We start from the raw sequence: 22207 nt of genomic DNA, 5'->3' as shown, positions 1-22207 counted from the left end.
ACTATATGAAAAGTACCTTAAGCTTTTACTTTGAGTGTTAGATATAAGAGAAAAGGTCTAGGTTTGTCCATGTATTATTCTATATTGTTCAATTTTGTCTTTCGTTTCACATTCGGGTCATTCATATCCTTGATATTGTCACATACTCATATTATATAGTACTAGCCTTTCTCATCAACGGATCTCCAGCATGAAATGTGTAGACTACACTTGTTCAGATTCTTATTTACTCGTTAACAGTATGTAAATATAGTGCATATTAGTGTACTCGTTATTTTGAAAAATTTAAAAGCATTTGACGAATAAATAACAACATAATCTACAGGCTACAATACTAAAATCTAAAAAAAATTTAGGAATTAGCCCGTGCTTATTTTGTCCTGAGAATTTGAACTAAAAAATTTCATTTCAGGACGAGGACATTTGTATCCTGAAAAATTGAATTGGAAAAATGAAATTCAAGATACATTGACTAATTCTTAAATGGTAGTCCTATAAAATGGCTACCTGGTGCCATTTCTACCTGAATTCTTCCAAATAAGCCCATTCAGTTAAATCTATCTTAAAACGCTGTAGGCCCAAATATTAAAGCTGGGTTCAAACTAAAGCAGAAGTGTTGGCCCAAGTGAGCCTAGTTATGGATAATCCGAGTTGGCCATTTCCTGGATAATCCGAGCTGTCAATTCCTGATTGGTTCAAAGTGGACACGCAATAAAAAGTGATCACAGAGAATCATGTCTGCAGTTCCTGTGGCTATCTGCAACTCATTCATCAGTCTTTACCAAGAACAAATTAATCATAACTCCAAAAAGAAAAAAGAAAAAAAAGGGAAAGGAAAAATTAAGTGCTCTCCAATGGAGAGTGTAATTCTTTCTTGCAAATCAATTTTTCCAACAATTTCAGAATTACCCCAAAATTATCACCCAAAAACAAAAATACCCATCAATTATGAACCAAGACTTACAGATACGCATTTGAATTATCTCTGCACAAATGGGCGCCTCAGTGAGGCCATAACAGCTTTAGAATCCATTTCACAATATGGGTATAAGGTAAAACCCGAAACTTTCTCAAAACTTATAGAATCTTGCATCAATTCGAAGTCACTACATTTGGGACGTAAACTTCATAAAAAGATGAAATTTTTACTGAAAAAAGTTGACCCTTTTATTGAAACTAAGCTGTTAGGGATGTATTCGAAATGTGGGTCTTTACAAGAAGCATACCAATTGTTTGATGAAATGCGTGAGAGGGATTTATTTGCTTGGTCTGCTATGATCGGTGCTTGTTCAAGAGATAGTAGGTGGGGTGAAGTTGTAGACCTTTTTTACATGATGATGGAGGATGGTGTTGTACCTGATAGCTTTTTGTTCCCTAAGATTTTACAAGCTTGTGGGAATTGTGGGGATGTTGAGACTGGAAAGTTGATTCATTCTATAGCGATTCGATATGGAATGAGTTCTGAAATCCGCGTGAATAACTCGCTTCTAGCTGTTTATGCAAAATGTGGGTTGTTAGTTTGTGCAAAGAGGCTTTTCGAGAGTATGGAGAAAAGGGATACAGTGTCTTGGAATTCGATTATAATGGCGTATTGTCACAAGGGTGAGATTGTGGAGGCGCGGAGGTTATTGGACGTAATGCATCTTGAAGGCGTAGAACCGGGTTTGATCACCTGGAATACATTGATAGCTAGCTATAATCAGTTAGGCAAGTGTGATGAGGCGCTGGAAGTTATGAAGGAGATGGAGGGTAATGGGATAATGGCTGATGTTTTTACTTGGACATGTATGATTTCAGGTTTGGCTCAACATAACAGGAACAGTCAGGCATTAGAATTGTTCCGGGAGATGAGTTCCAGTGGAGTTACACCAAGTGAAGTAACACTTACAAGCATAATTTCAGCTTGTGCGTCTCTTAAAGACCTGAAGAAGGGAAGAGAACTTCACTCTTTGGTTGCAAAGTTGGGATTTGATGGAGAGGTAATTGTTGGGAATGCTTTGGTTGACTTATATTCGAAATGTGGTAAACTTGAAGCTGCTCGGTTGGTCTTTGATATGATCCCAGAGAAAGATGTCTACAGTTGGAATTCCATGATTGGAGGGTACTGCCAAGCCGGGTACTTTGGAAAAGCCCATGATCTTTTTATGAAGATGCATGATTCTGAGGTATCACCTAATGTTATCACGTGGAATGTCATGATTACAGGACACATGCAAAATGGTGATGAGGATCAAGCATTGGATCTGTTCTGGAGGATGGAGAAGGACGGGAGCATTGAGCAGGATACTGCCTCATGGAACGCTCTCATCGCTGGCTATTTGCAAAATGGACAGAAGGACAAAGCATTGGGCATGTTTCGGAAAATGCAGTCATTTGGTTTTAAGCCCAACGCAGTTACCATTTTGTCCATCCTACCAGCTTGTGCAAACTTAATTGCTGCAAAGAAGGTGAAAGAGATTCATTGTTGTGTTCTGCGTTGCAATCTGGAAAATGAGCTCTCCGTTGCTAATTCTCTTATTGACACATATTCCAAGTCTGGGGGCATAAAATACTCGAAAGCAATATTTGATGGGATGTCAACCAAAGATATCATTTCTTGGAACACAGTGATTGCGGGTTATGTTTTACATGGCTGTTCTACTGAGGCAATAAAGCTATTTCATCAAATGAAAGAGGCAGGGCTTAAACCAAACAGGGGTACTTTCTCGAGTGTGATTTCATCTTATGGTCTAGCCAAAATGGTTGATGAGGGGAAGAGTATGTTCTCTAGCATGTCCGAAGAGTATCGGACTGTACCAGGTCTAGAACATTGTGTGGCTATGGTTAATTTATATGGTCGTTCAGGTAAACTTGAAGAAGCAATTGAATTTATAGACAATATGACCGTGGAGCATGATATTTCTTTATGGGGTGCATTGCTGACTGCTTCTCGCGTGCACGGTAATTTGACTTTAGCTATCCATGCTGGGGAACAATTACTCAAACTGGATTCAGGAAATGTAGTGATTTATCAGTTGCTCTTACAGTTGTATGCTCTACGTGGGATTTCTGAAGAATCAGTAACTGTGCTGAGACCTAGAAAAAGAAATCATTGTGAAGAATCTCTTAGTTGGAGCTGGACAGAGATCAACAATGTGGTGCATGCTTTTGCTTCAGGTCAGCAGAGCAATTCTGAGGTTCCAGATTCTTGGATAAAAAGAAAAGAAGTAAAAATGGAGGGATCCAGTTCTTGCAATAGGCTCTGCATCAGAGAAGAGGAGAAGGAAGATATTAGTAGAGTTCATAGTGAGAAACTTGCGCTTTCTTTTGCTCTCATTAACAATCCTCAATCATCTCGAGTGATCCGAATTGTTAAGAACCTCAGAATGTGTGAAGATTGCCATAGGACTGCCAAATGTATTTCTCAGAAATATGAACGTGAAATATGTATACATGATTCTAAGTGCTTGCATCACTTTAAAAATGGTTATTGTTCCTGTGGCAATTATTGGTAGGTAGGTGATCATGACAGTCATTTTCTTTTAGATAAGTCTCCTCTTCTCCAAGGAATTGATGCGTCCACATTCTTCTGAAGAAAAGTTTTGCATGAAGTAAAAAGAGGATCCCTTTGACAATGTATAGATGATGGTGCAAACCATAGCCACTCAAACGCTGTATTGCTGTATATATGAATTTTCTTTGTTTTGGTCAGAGGTCTTGTAAATGGTTGAGAGAAATCTGGATAATGACACTAGTCGATAGGCTCTGTATCATATTGTACATATGCCAAACAGATAGTCTTTCTTCTTACCAAGTGTTCATCTGAGATCATGTACTTTTTCCTACTTGTGTGAGGATCGAGCTAGCCTTTGTATGTGGATCCCAAGGGTGTGGCTCAACAGTCAATGATGTTGGAGCGAAGATCATCAGAGACCAGGGTTCAACTCTCAGTTATGGTAAAATAAAGCTAGGCGATATATTTCCATCTGTCTAAGCCTTGATGGGGGCAAATTTACCTAGTATTTGTGGTTGTGGGAGGATGCAGGTATCCTACGGAATAGTTGAGGGTGCACAAGCTGGCCCCTACATTACCATGATCCACCAATTAAAAAATAATATTCTTGAGCTAGTCTTTATTCTTAATTAGAGATTTGAGTTTTCTTAGTCTAACTTTAAAGGAAAATAACAAAAGCAAGATTTAAGAGCTGATTTTGTTGGTGAAAGTGAAGTAACAATATTCTTTAACCTGCTGGAATGAGGGTGTTTTACACCAATGATTCAATATTTGAGTATTACAATACATTTGTTGTTTACATGCTCAGCGTCAACCTTTTTCTTGCATATTCTTCTCATATTTTATGAATGATATACCTATTTAGACTGCTTAAGTTTTCGATTGACAGCTTTGGGATATATAGTAATCCTCAGTCAAGTCTCCACTCTCGCTACAAGTACTTGGGCCTTGCATATTTTGTGCCACTGATGCTGTCTACTATTATACTTTCCTCGGGGGAGAAATGTAGAGTTTATGTACCAAGGCAATGAATACGCTCCTTGCAGTTGGATAATTTAACAGTGATAGGGAGTGGTTTTATTAGCATTCCTAAAAGAATTATTCCTCTACTAGTGTGGAATTGAGAGGAAAACTCTCTATGAATTATTTATCTCTGTGGAATTGACATTCACTGAGTTAGAAATGCAACTAAATATCTTCCATGATCAGGAAATTCTTATGCATTCAATCACCAGCTTTTCATTCTCAATCCAGGGACTTGAAGGCTTACACTCACAGCTCTCCTCAGACTGAGTGAGTTTTCTATCTTTTCTGCAAAATGCACATTGCAGTGGCTGATCTGAGTGTAATGAGTTCCTTTTCACAGCATATGTTCCTCTGATATCCCTTTCATGTGTTGATGCTGCCTCTGTAAGACTATAACAGAAGGGTAATTCAGCTGGGAACTTCTATGCATCGCCCCTTGAACAGGCAAAAGTTTAGTCTAGTCTATAGAACACCTAACATCCATATGGAGTGACCAAGTGCACTAAGCTCCCGCTATGCAAGGGGTCGGGGGAAGGGCCGGACTACAAGGGTCTATAGTACGCAGCCTTACCCTGCATTTCTGCAAGAGGCTTTTTTCACGGCTCGAACCCGTGAACTCCTGGTCACATGGCAGCAACTTTATCAGTTACGCCAAAGCTACCCTTCTGATCAATGCACAATGTAAAAAAAATTGTTTCTCTTATTTTTCCTTCTGTGTTTGGTCTTTCTCGGGTAGTCCAGCAGAAGTGAGACACACAGCTCCATGTGCTGTTGGAGTTGGTGGGAAGCCGTGGAATGATGAAATTCTTTCTGGGATCAAACAGATAATCCTAAGAAGATCATCAGAAGCCATTTTGCTGTATCGAGATGATGTCTGATGTGTTCCCAAGTTGGCTTGTAAATGATGCAGTACACTCCTTTGGACATGAATATCCTTATTGCAATAATATAAACTTTGTTTCAGGGCAAATAAAGAAGAGGAAATGTTGTCACAAGCATAGAAGTTTTTGCTGGTAAAATTAGAGTATCTTCATCAAATGCTAACTTTTACTTCTTTCCTGCGCCTTAGCTTGCTTTAGTACCAAATATGCTTTAAAAAATTGCATTTTAGTATATATATATTTTTTACTATGATTTTGAGTATAGCATGCAAATGTTGTGCAGGATTTAGGTTTTCTGGGCTTTTGGAGTTTGATAGGCATAAAAAATGAGCTCTAATGAATTTTGAAGTGGCTATGACTTGGTCTGTTCCACATATTTAATCACTGTAAGCCCACCATTAAATCTTTTCTTTTCTTTTTTCTTTGGCACGAGTTATTAATCAGCTTATGAAAACCAATTTTTATTTTATATTTTTTGTAATTATCAGCAAACCAGTTTTGACTTTTCCGTCACATGAAATCTTTTGATTCGTCCAAGATATAGTTTTCCTCTGGATTAGAGGCGGCGTAACCAATTTTCTGGAGGAAAATGTGATTACTAAACTAATAGATACGATCTTGCATCACTAATGAACATATATTACTTATCATTAACACAAAATAATTGACATTTATTTTTTCCAAACAAGAAGTTAAGGAAAAGAAGCAAGAGGGAGAGAAAAGAATTGATGGACATGTCTTCCCTGATAATGTGGCAAGCAAGTACTACTGACCAGAAGAGTCAGGACAAAATAACGATATTCTAATGTGAATAAACTGAATTTATCTTGTCCAATGAGACTAATGAGTGAACGAAGAGTTGAATTGTCATTGTGTTACGTGACACTAGAAGGTCATGAGTTCAGACTGTAAAAATTGTCTCTAAAAAATAATCCCTCCGGTTCAAAATAAGTGATTTTTTGGCCTTTTTCTTGTGGTTCAAAATAAGTGATTTTTTCGAATTTCAAGAGTGAACTAATTATTTTTTTCCTACATTGTCCTTAGAGTAAATAGTGTTGGAATATGTGTTAGGAGTGTTTATGTGAGATAGTAAAGGTTAATATGGTCAATTTCATTGCTAATTAATGCTAAAAAGTGGATTTCTTAATCTGTGTGAAAACATCCAAAAAAATCACTTATTTTGGACCGAAGCGAACAAGATTGTGCACAATAAATTTCGTACACGTGACAACCTTTTCTTTTATGTGTTAATTGTTGTACCTCTATAATTTGTATGAACAAAACTAGGTAGGAAAGATAAAAGGAACGGACATACCCCATCAAAGATTTCTAGCTACTATACTACACTCTTAGATTTTCTTGCACCAAATATTATTCCCTTGTGGCCAATAATATATAATAGTATAAGCACATTATGTTTTTTCTTTTTAATTAATAATAGATTTGGTACCATCTGCATCCTTGTAAAATCCATGTTTCTCTTTTGTCCCAAAATTACTATTTTAATGGGAAGTTCTTCTCTATCAAACAATATGGGCAAATGTTTAATAATCCTTATACTATTCAAACTTGATATGACATCTTTTTAGCTAACTAGCGATCTTATTTGTATTTCAATCAATAATATCAAATGCTTGATCTCGAGAAAACTCGTATAATTATCTATTCAAAATTTTACTCTTAAGCTTCATACACGTCAAATTCGGGTCTACTTTATTAATGGGCAAAATACTTATTTTAACTAAAGAATTCTAAACAATCAATGAGGTTGAAGTTCTAAGCACTAACTGTATGGGTCAAAATCTGACCGCACGTAGATTAGCGTTAAAAGGAACGGTAAGGGGTCGACTAAGCCGTGGTCGTACCCACAAGGCGTAATAACAACGAGTATCTCGGTCACTGCCGAGATCGAGCCATCAGAAAGCTTGTACGGCAAAATAAATATCGTGACACTTAGGGGAGCGACGCAAATGAGATCACGGGAGGAAAGTCTTCTGGTTAAAGACCACTGGACAAAAGGGAATACTTGTAATATATATAGGAGAGAAGAAGACAGAGAAATGGGGTCTCTTCCCTACAGAGAAAAAAGGCAGAAGAACTGGAAAAAGCTATAGGAGAAAAAACACGAGAAGTCGCAGATCTTGGCGACAAATCTTTGTAATCACTTTTCTTGAATCAATAAAGATAGATCTTGTAACTATCAACGGCATTCCCTCGGTTCCTCCTTTATTTTTACATCACGGTACAATACATGATGGATGTAAGCGTATTATTTATATTTGATGTCTTCAATAAATCTTGAAAGTTCATGAGCTTGGCTATATCTTATTCTCCTATCCAACGTGCTTTGATGCTTAATCTAGAGTTAATTGATCTTGGCTAAGATTTATCCTTTACATTCTCATTAATTAGTTTAACAAAGAGTTTAGTACTTTTTGATCAAACACTAACGTTAAATATTTACACGATCAGTCATTTACATCATTTAAAAAAAAATCTAGTGAATAACTTGTTATCGCGAAAAAATAAAAAATAGTCAGATTTATAAGTGATACTTGAAAAATGGTCACGGTTTAAAAATAATCGAAATTTAGCCACTTTTATGTAAAGATAACATCTGAACAGAAACACCCTTATGAAAAAATTGCAGCATACTATATGCTGGAGCTCGAAAATTTTACATATGAGATTCTAGCATAGTGTACTGGAATTTCATAATATGCTGGAGTTCCAACATAATATGCTGGAAATTTATACGCAAGAGCTCCATAATCCAGCATAGTATGCTGGAACTTTCGGTGTGTTGAAGTTCTAACATAATATGCTGAAAATTTATACGCAGGAGCTCCATATTCCAACATATTATGCTGAACTTTCTGTAAAACAACGGCTATTTTTCAATGGTTATGCAAATAAAACTATTTTTCAATTACCAGTCCAAAAACTGGCTAGCCCGTACTATTTTGACCTTATCACTAACTAACTAAATTGCGTTGATAACGTAAAAAGACTTTTTACACATATATATGTATATTAACTTTAATCAACAATCCAAATGAAAGGTTTTGGCCAATCATATATTAGAGTCTATAAGGGTTTCATTAATTGGGTATATGGTAGGACATACCACATTATTCAATCACTTGTCATTATAATAATATTCTATATAACCAACAAATAACGCACTCACTGTGCAAACATCACACCAGTGAATTGTTTTAATTTGTCACTGTTTTTGTCCATTTTGTTCACTGTTCTATTTTATCGTCTTTCTTATTTTTCCCTTTAGTTTGGATCCTCTCATTATTCAACATGCAATGCCACTTGTCTGGGCTGACTGGACTTCTTGATTTCATTTCTTGTTTAATCTGATTGACATTTGGTTTGTATACTCTGACTCACTTAATCAGTTAATCTACTATTCATGATTTATTGGAGAATTAAACAAATCATATTCATTTCATTCATGAGGTCTCATCCAACTCCGACCAATTTAATTTGAAGATTAAAGCTTTTGGATTTAATGTTTTCGCTGTCACAGAAAATATCTCAGAATACTATGATAACTGTTTACCTTGAAAATACGAGTAACAATTAAATTTGATTTGTGGTTTTAAAGATATATGAGTTAGTTCAATACCAATTAATAATCAAGAAGTATAACGTATAAATGAAAGAAATGAGTAAATCAAATAAGTGATACTAGGCAGTATCGACCTCGAGCCCAGTGACCTCGAGATGGATCAAGAACAATAAAGCAGGAATAATAAAGCTAAAGGACAATTCTGATGAACAATGAGCGAAAAGTAGAGAGTATATTCTTTGCCAATGATTAGATGATCTTTACAAATGGTTGGGGTCCCCTTTATATAATAGAGGAGCCCTAAATAAAGTACATTTCTATTTACAGTAAAGAATCTTATTGGGACAACTGTCTAACTGCCTAGTACGGATTCGTATAAATCTATTCCGGGATTTACGCCATGATTTTGGGGACGTGGCAGGAATCTTGCTCATTCTGTTACAAATCCATTACGGCATTATCTCGAGGCCTAGCCATAGTCGAGCCCCGACGTTCCTCGAACACTTAATTCTCCGAGCCTTGTACTCTGTCATCGAGCTTGAGCTTGGTTCATCGAGCTCGAACTCGATCCGTCCTGAATTCGGGCTTAAGGCGATCCCTCGAGCCTAAGAAATCGGGCATGCTTGATTTCAACCATATACAGATGTCGCCGTGTTTCTTAGAGTAAGACGACAAGAAACGGTTTGATCTTCGGTGTTCTGATGCCTCGATCTTGATGTCAATCTCGTGATGTCAGCGGCTGAAGTGACTGAAAAGTCATTTCCGCATAGTTTCCAAGGTCATTAATTGGAAGCGGTTGATGGTCGGCTATTTGGCTTCCCCAACACGCTAAAGCGGCCTTTATAAATAGGCCAACTTCACGATTTTTGCAAACTTTACTTCTCAAATCATTCTTAAAATCCCTTTAACTCTTTCAATTTCTTTGAGTTCACCCTTCTTTCAGTTTGATCTTACTACAGCATCTACTCCTTCTCTTCTCTTGAATTTACAAATGGCAATGGCTAAAACATCTAAAACTGTTCCTCAGAAAGAAAAAGCTTCTTCATCATCGCGGCCGGCCAGAGGTAGAGCAGTGGTGCCACCTCGTATCGAGGAGTGTATTCCCCCGCCGTGCGAACTAACTTCTGATTTCAAAATCAATAAACCTGCATCGACACCAGGCCGGTGCGAGCCCATGTCCCGATACATCTACTTGATAACCGAAAGTGAGCTTGAGCAGGTGAAAAAGGACTGCAACGGGGAGAACAAAGCTGTAGTGATCCCTTCCCATGAAGAGGACATCACTACTCATAAAGTAGGGTACTTAAGCGTGTATACCTACCCATTCACGTTGGGTCCTGCAGATCCAGCTCTAGGTCCCATAAACCCAGTGATTCTTGATTTTTGCCAACAATACCAGGTGACGCTTGGCTAGATCTACCCTTTATTCTGGCGCATCGTCAATCTAATCAGATACTTCTCGAGCTTGGTCGAGGGGATGCCTTTTACCCTCAACCACCTGATCAGGCTATACAGCCCTCGCCTTTATCGAGGTGGTCTAATAAAGCTGCAACGCCGATCCACGAAGTCTCTCTTCTCCAGCATCGATGAGGACAAGGACCGAGGATGGATGAGTCGGTTCGTCCGAATCAGGACCCTTGACCTGATTCCTACTGAGAGGATACCATTCCCCGAGTAATGGAACATGAAATGTATGTACAGGTTTATCGATAGTGACTTTATATTCTGCTTTCCCTACTCTTTCTCGGCCTCATCCTTTTCTCGATCTAATCCCTTTCTGATGATACAGCTGTTGCTTGGTTTCCTGGTGCGGTCCCAGACCTCTAAAAACCATGGTGAGATCTCTTGTTTGCATACTTATGTTTCTTAGTGAAATACTTACTTTATCTTTATGCAGGCCTCGGAGACAACGTTGCTATGCGGCCGCCCTCGCCCGGTGAAGAAGAAATCCCAAAATCCTCCAAGGAAAAGAAAAGAAAGAGGGGGTCGCCTGCAAATTCCCTGAAGCCAAAGAAAAGCAAGGCTCGAAAGCCTAAGGCCGATAGCGTGGTCCTGTCTCTAGAAATGGCCCAACGCCTTCGGGATGAGGATGAAGATGGGAAAGATGACGACTGCCTGTTGGTAGTTCGAAAAAAAGGAAGCACTGACGCTTCGAAGACCGCCGAACCGATGATGGCTGATGTGGTTCATTCTCGAACTGAAGAAATCTCGGAGGGGAGTTCAAGCAAAGTCCTCGAGCCATCGGGCAACAAAAGATCACCTCGTCTTGGAGGTCATTTCGAGGGTGAGACCAAGGGGCCCGGTTCCGAGGCCCTCCAAAGAGAAGAGAATGTCCCTATTGGGTCACTTGGGATAATTAACGTAGATAAATCGCCACCTAGTCCTGAGTTCTCCGAGGGGTAATTCCGAGATGCCTGGAACATGAGAACTCCCGATGTGGAAACGAGCCACGAAGGGAATGATATCTTTCGAGAGTGCCTTGCAGGGGTCAAAGATGGTCCCGACCCAGATGCTTCATTTATTTTTTATGAGGCCCAGCGGCTTTTTAAACAAGTAAGCTTCTGCCCTTAATATTATGCCTGCGCTTTATCCTTATTGTTCTGTGTCTAACTTTTCCCTTTTGTGAAGGCTGTGATGCTTCATCGAGAAGCATTTTCCAAGTCTCGAACCAAGCTTGCTCGATGTGAGGCCTAGCCCAAGAAGCTCGCGGAAGAGAGGGTGGCCTTAAGCGCCTTTATGTACAGAAAGAGGAGGAGGTCAGGGATCTTCGAGTTGAGTTGGCGAAGGCTCATCGAGAGCAGGAGCTTATTGAAAAGGTAATATACCCTTTGAGTATTTGTTATGCATTTATCCAATTAGGTGACTAACACTTCAACTTTGCAGGCCCAGCAGAAGGGCGAGCTGGTGGAGCAGCTTCGAGAGGAGCTCAAGATGAAGGATGTCGAGACCCTAGGATGGAAGCAATGTATGGACCATCTTGCCTCAGAGAAAGATACTCTTCGGGAGCAGCTGACTTCAATTGTACGCCAGCTTCAAAGTGTAAAGGAGGAAAGCCTGGCCTGAAGCCGCAAAATCGAGGAGCTCGAAGCTAAATCTGCTGCTGAGCTTGCAAAGGCCAAATCTGATGTAGAGGCATTTGTGTCTTCATATCGAGCTGACGCTGAAGCCGCTAACACTCAGCCACAGGAGATCTCCGCTGTGGCCGAAGTTATCATGTGCTCTCGACCATGCCAGGTGGCAGTCTCGGAGAGAAACTCTCGAGGAGGTGCACGCTCGTGGCTTCGACCTCTCAGCCGACATTGAAAAAGCAAAGACTTTGGAGGAGCAGGCTGCTGCTTTGCTCTCTGATGATGAGGATTCTGCTAGTGGCTCCGAGAGTAGAGAAGATGAAGATGAAGTCCCCTAGGAGGAGGTTCCCGAAGATGCAGCTCCCAAGGATGTGGCTTCTAGAGATATGGTTCTCGAGAATGTGGCTTCTAGAGATATGGTTCTCGAGAATGTGGCTTCCAGAGATGTGGTTCTCGAGGATGTGGCCCCGAAGTAGATTAGGTTCCTTTATTTTGTTTTTGTGTTTTTGTGTAAGTTCCCCTCGTGGGTATTATAAATATCTTTTGTAAACATCTCTTATAAATATAAAGAATCTCTTTGCTTCATCTTAGATTTGTATTGAATTCCATTTCGTCTTCATTTGTGAAAAAATTTGATGTTATAACTCTAATGATCAATCCGAATATTGGCTTGGACTCAGAGTATAATAAACCTAGGTTTCTTATTGATCGATGGGCGATCTTTATAATAGAATATCTCTTAAGGTTTTTGCTCATCCTCGAGTTAAGCTTAAGTCGATTTGACGCGAGCTCGGGATGATAGGACTCTTGAGTCTGAGTTGAGTGAGAGCGAGGTCTCGAACTCTATATGTTTTGGCCCTTAGGCCTTTTTATATCGGCCCTTAGGCTCTTTTAGGTTGGCCCTTGGGCTCTTTAAGTTGGGCCACTTCGGCCTCTAAGACGGCTTAAAAAATTTTCCTCTTTTCGGCTAAAAGACTTAGTTAAAATTTCTTTATGCCTTAGCATGTATTTTTTGTACCCGTTGAGATTCTCGAAGGTTCGATTGATTGAAGCCTTATTTGTAATTCGTTTGTGTAACGATAATCGAATACCTCTTGAGGTTTTTCGAAGGCTGATGTTATCGAAGCCTTTAAATTATTCGAGGGCTGAGTTTATCGAAGCCCTTTATCATTTGCTTTTGCCGAGGGTAGCCTGATTTAACCAGTTTTTCAAAGTGTTTGAAGGCCTTTAATTTATGGCGGAAGTCGGACATCTCCGAGCCGCATTATTTCGGCCGTAGCCTTTTTATATGACCGTAGTCTTTAATATGGCCGTAGCCTTTAATATGGCCAATGCCTTCGGGTATGTCTCTTGGACTTGTTTCCCGATAACCTTTTGAACTTGTTCGAAAGTTTAGCCCCCGATAATGATGGCCTTGGCCATTACATCGAGGGGATGCCTCTTTGAGGTCTTAAGAGTTCGAGTTTTCGATGACTCAGATGTGTTGGCTGTCGATGACAGTCCCCGAGTATTCTGGGTGCATTTGCGTTCTAGCTCTTGAGCCGTTTCTCGTAGAATTATAAGTATGAAGCTCGTATGATAGTAGACTTCTTTGAGACACAAAGTGTTTTGATATAGAAAGAATGCTTCCTTGAATAATTGATACATGCGTACATGTTTTGCCGTCGGGGCTCGACTATTCTACATGGACACGGTTCATCTAACCGTGTGGCCTATTACAAAGTTCTCCTATCGAGGCCCTCTTTAGCATGATGTATTTTCCTCGAAAATATAACCTCCGAGGGTGATGCCCCCCAGTATTCGAGGTTGATTGAAAAGAAGCCTTGGATACTGTTGAGTTCTCCTTAGGTAGCACATAGTTGTTGCCTCGTTAAAACCTCGCCGGTAAAACCCATTTGGGACAAAATCTGACCTAAGGGAAAAAGAGTACAACGCGTGCTTTAAAACCTAAGGTCCTTGTGTAGAAAGGTGTCTTCAATATCTTCGATCGATCATCTGCAATGGATTAATTTCAAATTCAAATGGACAGAAGGAGAAATTCATACCTTAGCAATAGTATCGTTTGAGTAGTGATACATTCCAATAGTTTGGCAGTTGTTCACCTTCCATTGTGCTAAGTTTGTAAGACCCTTTACCGACAACTCCGATGACTCGGTACGGTCCTTCCCAATATGGGACTAGTTTCCCTTCATTCGGGTCTCGAGTATTGAGGGTGACTTTCCGTAGAACTAAGTCCCCGATTCCAAAGTGTCGAAGGTTGGTCCTTCTATTGTAGTATCTCTCGATTCTTTGCTTCTGCGCGGCCATCCGAATAAGTGCTGCCTCTCGCTTTTCATCTAATAGATCGAGGCTAGTATTCATAGCCTCGTGATTTGACTCCTCCGATGCATGTCGAAACCTGGCTCTGGGTTCTCCGACCTCGATAGGGATAAGGGCCTCAAAGCCATATACTAAAGAGAACGGTGTAGCCCATGTGCTAGACTTTGATGTTGTTCGATATGCCCAAAGGACCTCGGGTAGAACTTCTCTCCATTTTCCCTTTGCATCGTCCAACCTTTTCTTTAGGTTTTGGATGATAGTTTTGTTTGTTAACTCGACCTGTCCATTCCCGGTTGGGTGGTATGGTGTTGATAAGATCCTCTTTATTTTGTGCGCTTCGAGGAACCTTGTTACCTTGATGCCGACGAATTGCTTTCATTGTCACATACAATCTCGGCAGGTATCCCGAACCGGCATATGATGTGGTCCCAGATGAAGTCAATAACTTCTTTTTCTCTGACCTTCTCGAAAGCCTGTGCTTCCACCCATTTAGAAAAATAATCAGTCATAAACAAAATAAATTTAGCTTTACCTGGGGCCGTTAGTAGAGGGACGACTATGTCCATTCCCTATTTCATGAAAGTCCACGGGGATAGGATCGAGTGGAGTTGTTCTCCGCGCTGATGGATCATCGGTGCAAACCGTTGGCACTTATCACATTTTTTAACAAACTCTTTAGTATCCTTTTCCATGCTATCCTAGTAATACCCTGCTGTGATAATTTTGCGAATCAAAGACTCGGCGCCGGAGTGATTCCCACAAGTACCTTCATGGATTTCCCGTAGAACATAATCGGTGTCCCCCGGCCCTAAACATACCGCTAATGGTCCATCGAAGGGTCATCTGTACAATGTTCCATCCTCATCTAATGTGAAACTAGCAGCCAATTGGTTCGTAGGGCCCTCGATTCTCTGTGGTCCGGTGGGAGTTTTCCATTTTTCAAATAATCGATATACTTATTCCTCCAATCCCAAGCCAAACTTGTAGAATTTATCTCGGCATGACCCTCTTCAACCACAGACCTTGATAATTGGACGACAGTCCCCGGGACGATATCATCTTCTTCAACCGAGGATCCCAAGTTAGAAAGTGCATCGGCCTCATTATTTTATTCTCGAGGCACATGATCCAGAGTCCACTCCTTGAAGCGGTGCAAAGTTACCTGTAGCTTATCCAAGTACCGTTGCATCCTATCCTCTCGAACATCAAAACTTTGTTTACTTGTTTACTACCAACAGTGAATCGCACTTGGCTTCAATCACTTCTGCTCCCAAGCTCTTATCTAGCTCGAGACCTGCAATCATGGCCTTACGCTCGGCCTCATTATTAGTCAACCTCAAAGTTTTGATAGATTGTCTAATGGTACTACCTGTAGGTGGCTGCAAGACAATGCCAAGCCCGGACCCTTTCACATTCGAGGCACCGTCCGTGAAAAGGGTCCATACCTCCGATGATGTACCCGATCTTAGCAGGAGTTCTTTCTCCACTTCGGGTACGAGGGTCGGCGTAAAATCTGCCACGAAGTCAGCTAGGATTTGAGACTTGATGGTCGTTCGGGGTTGATAATCGATATCGTACCCGCCGAGTTTGACGGCCCATTTGGCCAACCGACCCAATAGCTCGAGCTTATGCAAAATATTTCGAAGGGGGTAAGTGGTTAATACACATATGACACTGAAAATATGGCTTTAGCTAGATGCGCTTATCAATGCAAGTGCTAATTTTTCTAAGTGAGGGTATCTAGTTTCAGGATCTCCTAGAGTTCGGCTTACATAATAAACAGAGAATTGCGTACCTTGATCTTCTCGAACTAGTACCCCACTTACCGCTATCTCGAATACTGCCAAATATAAGTAAAGCTTTTCATCTACCTTCGGGGTGTGAAGCAAAGGCGGTCTTGATAAGTATTGCTTCAATTCTTCCAAGGCTTGCTGGCATTCCGGGGTCCATGCGAAATCCTTTTTCTTTTTGAGCAAGGAAAAGAACCTATGACTTCAATCTGATGACCTCGAAATGAACCGACCCAAGGCAGTTATTCGTCCTGTTAGCCTTTGCACGGCCTTCACACTATCCACGACCGTGATATCCTTGATGGCCTTGATCTTGTCGGGGTTAATTTCGATACCCCGATTCAACACCATGAAGCCGAGGAACTTAATCGAGCCGACTCCGAAGGTACATTTTTCCGGGTTAAGCTTCATGTTGTACTTCCTCAAGATTTTGAATGTTTCCTTCAAATGAGTTAAATGTTCCTCTGTGTGCAGAGACTTAACCAACATATCATCAATGTAAACTTCCATCGACTTACCTATCTGTTCCTCGAACATTTTGTTAACTAGGCGTTGGTATGTAGCTCCTGCATTTTTTAGCCCGAAGGGCATTATGTTGTAGCAATAAGTTCCAAATTTAGTGATAAACGAGGTCTTTTCCTGGTCTTTCGGGTTCATCTGAATTTGATTGTACCCGGAGTAAGCGTCGATAAAAGTTAGGATCTCGTGGTCGGCCGTGGCATCGATCATACAGTCGATGTTGGGCAGTGGGAAAGAGTCTTTTGGGCATGCTTTATTTGAATCCTTGTAATCTACGCACATTCTAAGTTTGTTTCATTTTTTAGGAACTACAACTACGTTGGCTAACCATTCGGGGTATTTTACCTCTCAAATAGACCTTATTTTAAGAAGTTTGGTTACCTCGTCCTTTATGAATACATGCTTCACCTCGGACTGGGGCCTCCTTTTTTGCTTTACTGGTTTGAACCTGGGATCGAGGCTTAGCCGTTGCGTTGTTATTTCCAGTGGAATCCCTGTCATATCTAAATGGGACCAAGCAAAGCAATTCATATTATCAATAAGAAATTGAATGAATTTTTTTCCTGAGTTCGGGGGTTAATCCCGTTCCCAGGTATACCTTTCTCTCGGGCATGTATTCGATCAGTATGACCTACTCTAGTTCCTCGACCGTTGACATGGTTGCATCGGACTCTTAGGAACAACGAAAGTTCGAGGAGTAAGGAAATCCTCTTCTTCGTCTTCGATTACCTGTTGCTCCGATTCCGTCGAGGCTGGGGGCGGTGACTGCCATTTAGCCTTCTGCTTACCTTTGGTGTTTGACTTTTCTGAGGTCGAAGGCTCGACGTCACTTCATCGACTGTAAACATTTCCTTTGTAGCGTGTTGCTCTCCGTAAACTGTTTTCACACCATCCTCTGTTGGGAACTTCATCATCTGATGAAGAGTTGAAGGTACTGCCCTCATGTTGTGTATCCATGGTCTCCCGAGGAGTGCATCATACCTCATGTCGCCTTCGATGACATGGAATTTTGTATCTTGTAGGGTCCCGGCGACGTTCACTGGAAGGATTATCTCCCCCTTTGTTGTTTCGCTTGCCATGTTGAATCCATTTAGGACCCGGGATGCAGGTACAATCTGATCCTATAGGTTGAGCTGTTCTATGACCCTCGATCTGATTATGTTTGCTGAGCTACCTGGATCCACTAGAACACGTTTAGCTTGAATTTTATTTAAAAGAATAGAAATTACCAGGGCGTCAAGGTGTGGCTGTGATATGCCTTCTGCTTCCTCGGCATAGAATGATAGGACGTCCTCGGGCACATAGCTCCGAGTCCATTTTTCTCTAGTGATCGACACCTTGGTGCATTTGAATACAGGTCCTTGTGGGACATCGACACCGCCAACGATCATGTGGATTACATGTTGTGGTTCTTCCTGCTCAATTTTTCTGCTCGCATCTCTCTCCCTGAAGTGATTCTTAGCTCGATCACTGAGAAATTCTCGAAGGTGACCCTCGTTGAACAATCGAGCTACCTCCTCCCTTAGCTGCCTGCAGTCTTCGATTCTATAGCCATGTGTGCCATGATACTTACACATCAAGTTTGGATTCCTTTGAGAAGGATCGGTTTGTATAGGCCTGGGCCACCTAGTATCTTTGATTCTTCCAATAGCTGACACAATCCCTGATGCATCTACACTGAAATTATACTCCGACAATCGAGGTGACTCCGCGGGGTCGGTACGTTTATCGAACCCATTCTTACTCATGAGTCCCCGAGAGCTTTGACCTCGATCGTTTCTCCGATCATTCCGAGGAGCGTTATGACCTGAACCGTTGTTTCTCCAATCGACATATGGATGATACCGTTCCTTGTTTGATCTTGATTCCCTGTCTGTATCCCTCGAGGGCTTGGGTGCCAATCTATTAAGATGAACTGAACCCGAGGGGGCTCCCAACTGGTCTTCCTCGACCCTGATCTTCGATTGATAACGATTATGCACGTCTGGCCACGTCACAGCTAGATACCCGATCAGATTCTACTTTAATTGTTGAGACGCGATCGAACTCACTTCATTCAAACCCTGCATAAAAGGCTGTACTACCCAGTCATCCGAGACTGGTGGTAATTCCATTCGCTCCATCTGAAACCTGGACACGAACTCCCTTAACATCTCGTCGTTCCTCTTTTTTATCTTAAAAACGTCTAATTTCCTCATCGCCGCCTTTATGGCCCCGTCATGTGCTTTCACGAAGGCGTTTGCTAACATAGCAAACGAATCGATAGAGTTCGGGGGCAAGTTGTGGTACCAAATCATGGCTCCTTTCGACAAAGTTTCTCCAAAAATTTTCCACAATACTGACTCAATCTCATCATCATTCAGGTCGTTTCCTTTAATCCCGCAAGTATATGAGGTAATATGTTCATTAGGGTAGGTTGTGCCGTTATATTTGGGTATATCGGGCACACAAAACTTTTTAGGAATGGGCATCAGAGCCGCGCTCTAAGGGAATGGTTTTTGTATGAACGTTTTGGCATCTAAACCTTTCAAGACCGGGAGTGCCCCGGTATTTGGTAAACACGGGAGTTATAAGTTTCCACCTTTTTGTCATTGTCTTCAATCTTCTTTTCCCCGGACTCGATCCTCTTGGTGAGCTCTTCGAGCATTCTCATAATGGTGGGGTCAGTCTCCGAGCCATTTTCGTTTGACCTCCCTTGCGCCGGTTCAGCACATCGAGTGTTTTCTGGTTCGGCTATACTCGGAGTTTTATTCTGACTCTGAAGTTGAGTGATGTCAATCTGCTGAGCCTGCAGCATCTCGAATATCACTTGGAGGCTGACTCTCCCATCTCCTATACCTTATGTTCTTTGGCCCCCGATCGAGCTTCCCAGCGTACACTCCCTCCGGGGTCTGCGCCTAAATCTGCATTCAAAGCGATATGCAAACTAACATCAATTGGTTCCACATTTGGCACTTCCCCAGGGTTTATCGCTGGTACACCGACCCCTACATTGTTGTTTTCCCCATGAAATCCAAGACCTTCGTTGTCGTGAACAGGTGCGTTTTGCGAGTTTGACATGTTTAATCCTAAGAACAAAAAATCTTGTCAAGAACAAGTGTAAAAATAACGTGTGTTATCAGAATCAATACTGAAATAATCACTATTATCTTTAGCCCCACGGTGGGTGCCAAACTGTTTACCTCGAAAATACGAGTAATAATTAAATTTGATTTGTGATTTTAAAGATATGTGATTTAGTTCAATACCAATTAATAATCTAGAAATATAACGTATAAATGAAAGGAATGAGCAAATCAAACCAGTGTTACTAGGCAGTATCGACATCGAGCCCAGTGACCTCGAGATGGATTAAGAACAGTAAAGCAAGAATAGTTAAGCTAAAGGATAATTCTGATGAACATTGAGCGAGAAAAGTAAGAGAGTATATGTTTCGCCAATGATTAGATAGGTCTTTACAAATGATTGGGGTCCCCTTTATATAATAGGGGAGCCCTAAATAAGGTACATTTCTATTTACAGTAAAGAATCTTATTGGGCAGCTGTCTAACCGCCTAGTACGGATTCGTACAAATCTATTCCGGAATTTACGCCATGATTTTTGGGGACGTGGCAGGAATCTTGCTCATTATGTTACAAATCCATAACGGCATTATCTCGAGGCCTAGTCATAGTCGAGCCCCGACGTTCCTCGAACACTTAATTCTTCGAGTCTTGTACTCTGTCATCGAGCTTGAGCCTGGTTCATCGAGCTCGAACTCGATCCATCCTGAATTCGGGCATACGTGATTTCGACGGTATACAATAAGATATAGGTATACTCTTAATGGTGTGGCGATTTTTAAAAGAAGCTGTGTAAATTCAACACCAAGTAAACAGTATCACACTATGATAGGAAGTGACTCCCATGTTGCAGCTCGCAAAGAGCTAAAGAACAAGAATTATTAAGCGATGGAGTGAAACGGGTATGTGTACTAGTAGAACTACGATTACCTGCGGTAAAAACACCCACAGCCAAGAAGAAGTATGTGGACTTTACTTTGGTAGCCGTAAATACTCAGATAATGTGAATAATACTTAATATATAAATTTTCAGATAAACTCATACATTTTAATAATTTTCCGTAGTTCAAGGTAAAGATTGTGAGATGTGCGAACAAAAGTCTTACATAAAAACTTGATAAAAAAAAAATTAAACTATATATAAGTCTAGAGTTAGTCTTATTAATGAAAGACCTTTCGAAAAAACCATACAAACTTGACTCAAAAGAAACTTGACTATGTGCATTCGGTTGTCTATCTTTACAAAGAACAGTCTATAGTCATGATAATTTTCATTAATTAGCTTCCAACAGATGCGCTGAAAGTGAAAGTTCATTCTACAAAATATAAATCTATGCACATAGTCACCATCAATTTCTTCATTATTCCAAGGGAAAACTCCAGATGAGTGATGGTATAGCAAAATCATATTTTTGTACTTTCAAAAATAAATTCACATACATAATTTCAAGCTTGTCAAAATATAAGGTTTTAAGAATGATCACTTAAGTTTCTCATATAAATTAGTAAAATTGAAGAATTGTGAATGGAACCTAATATCTGAGTACAAAAGGCTTGTTAATTTTTAAGTGTTATGTTTTGTAATATAAACTTTAAATTTTGCAAAACGGGGGACTCATAAACTCCTGTCCCTAAATCTAGCTAGAATGACAACAAATTTTCTTTGAAAGGTAATTTTCAATCATTGCTTAGTATCATGTAGAGTAACAATAAAAAGTTTAGGATTTCTCCAGAAGTAAAGATAAAGGACTCATATATACCAACAATGCAAATTCTTTTTACACTATCAATATCTTTTAACCCGTTGCAGTAAGAAACATACTTACTAATTCTACTTGTTTCTTACACAATTACATTAAAATTAGTTATCTTTTTAGTCACTTGATAGTTTAAAAACAAATTGTTACACATTCACTATGTAAAAGTTTAACTCAAAATGAAAAGCAAAATCTTTTGATATGATTTAATAGAAGCTCAAAAGGGGGTTACACATATTAGTTTAGACATAAACTTAAAAGCTGCTTGTTGGTTTGTCTAAGTTGATACAAGAAATTGAGATGGGGAGTACGTTAGTTCAATTATGATGTTCACGAGATTATATTAATTAATCAACTAAACAGAAATGCTCAAAGAAGGTAGTTAGAAAAATGGATGATTAGAGATTTTGAAGTGGATAGGTGCTTAATTAAAGAAAGAAGGATAATAAATTATGCTTCTCACCTACCCAACCCATGTTCTCAGTTTCATTAATTAGCTTTTGGGACCACTAAAAAAGCATCTTAGGCTCCTAAATTTAGCTTTTTTCGACTTTTGTCGACTTTTGTTTGAGAAGAATTAAAATTGCATAACTAATTAAAATCAAACGAATAATAAGACAGGTAAGAACGGTTTTAATTATTGAAATAAAGCATGCATATGTTTGCTTGAATTAGGAAACTTTTAGTGCTGATTGATGCAACTTGTCA

At 40.1% G+C, this 22207-nt stretch overlaps 1 protein-coding gene across 1 annotated transcript; it reads left to right on the top strand.

Moving 5' to 3' along the window:
* On the top strand, nucleotides 756–3789 carry LOC109234589 (pentatricopeptide repeat-containing protein At1g19720). Its single transcript, XM_019400639.1, has one exon. The coding sequence runs from the start codon at nucleotides 855–857 to the stop codon at nucleotides 3492–3494; it is 2640 nt and encodes an 879-aa protein (XP_019256184.1). The 5' UTR covers nucleotides 756–854; the 3' UTR covers nucleotides 3495–3789.

This window comes from Nicotiana attenuata, chromosome 11 (assembly GCF_001879085.1).
Source record: "Nicotiana attenuata strain UT chromosome 11, NIATTr2, whole genome shotgun sequence".
NCBI lineage: Eukaryota > Viridiplantae > Streptophyta > Magnoliopsida > Solanales > Solanaceae > Nicotiana > Nicotiana attenuata.
This window is presented reverse-complemented; position numbering and strand designations above follow the sequence as displayed.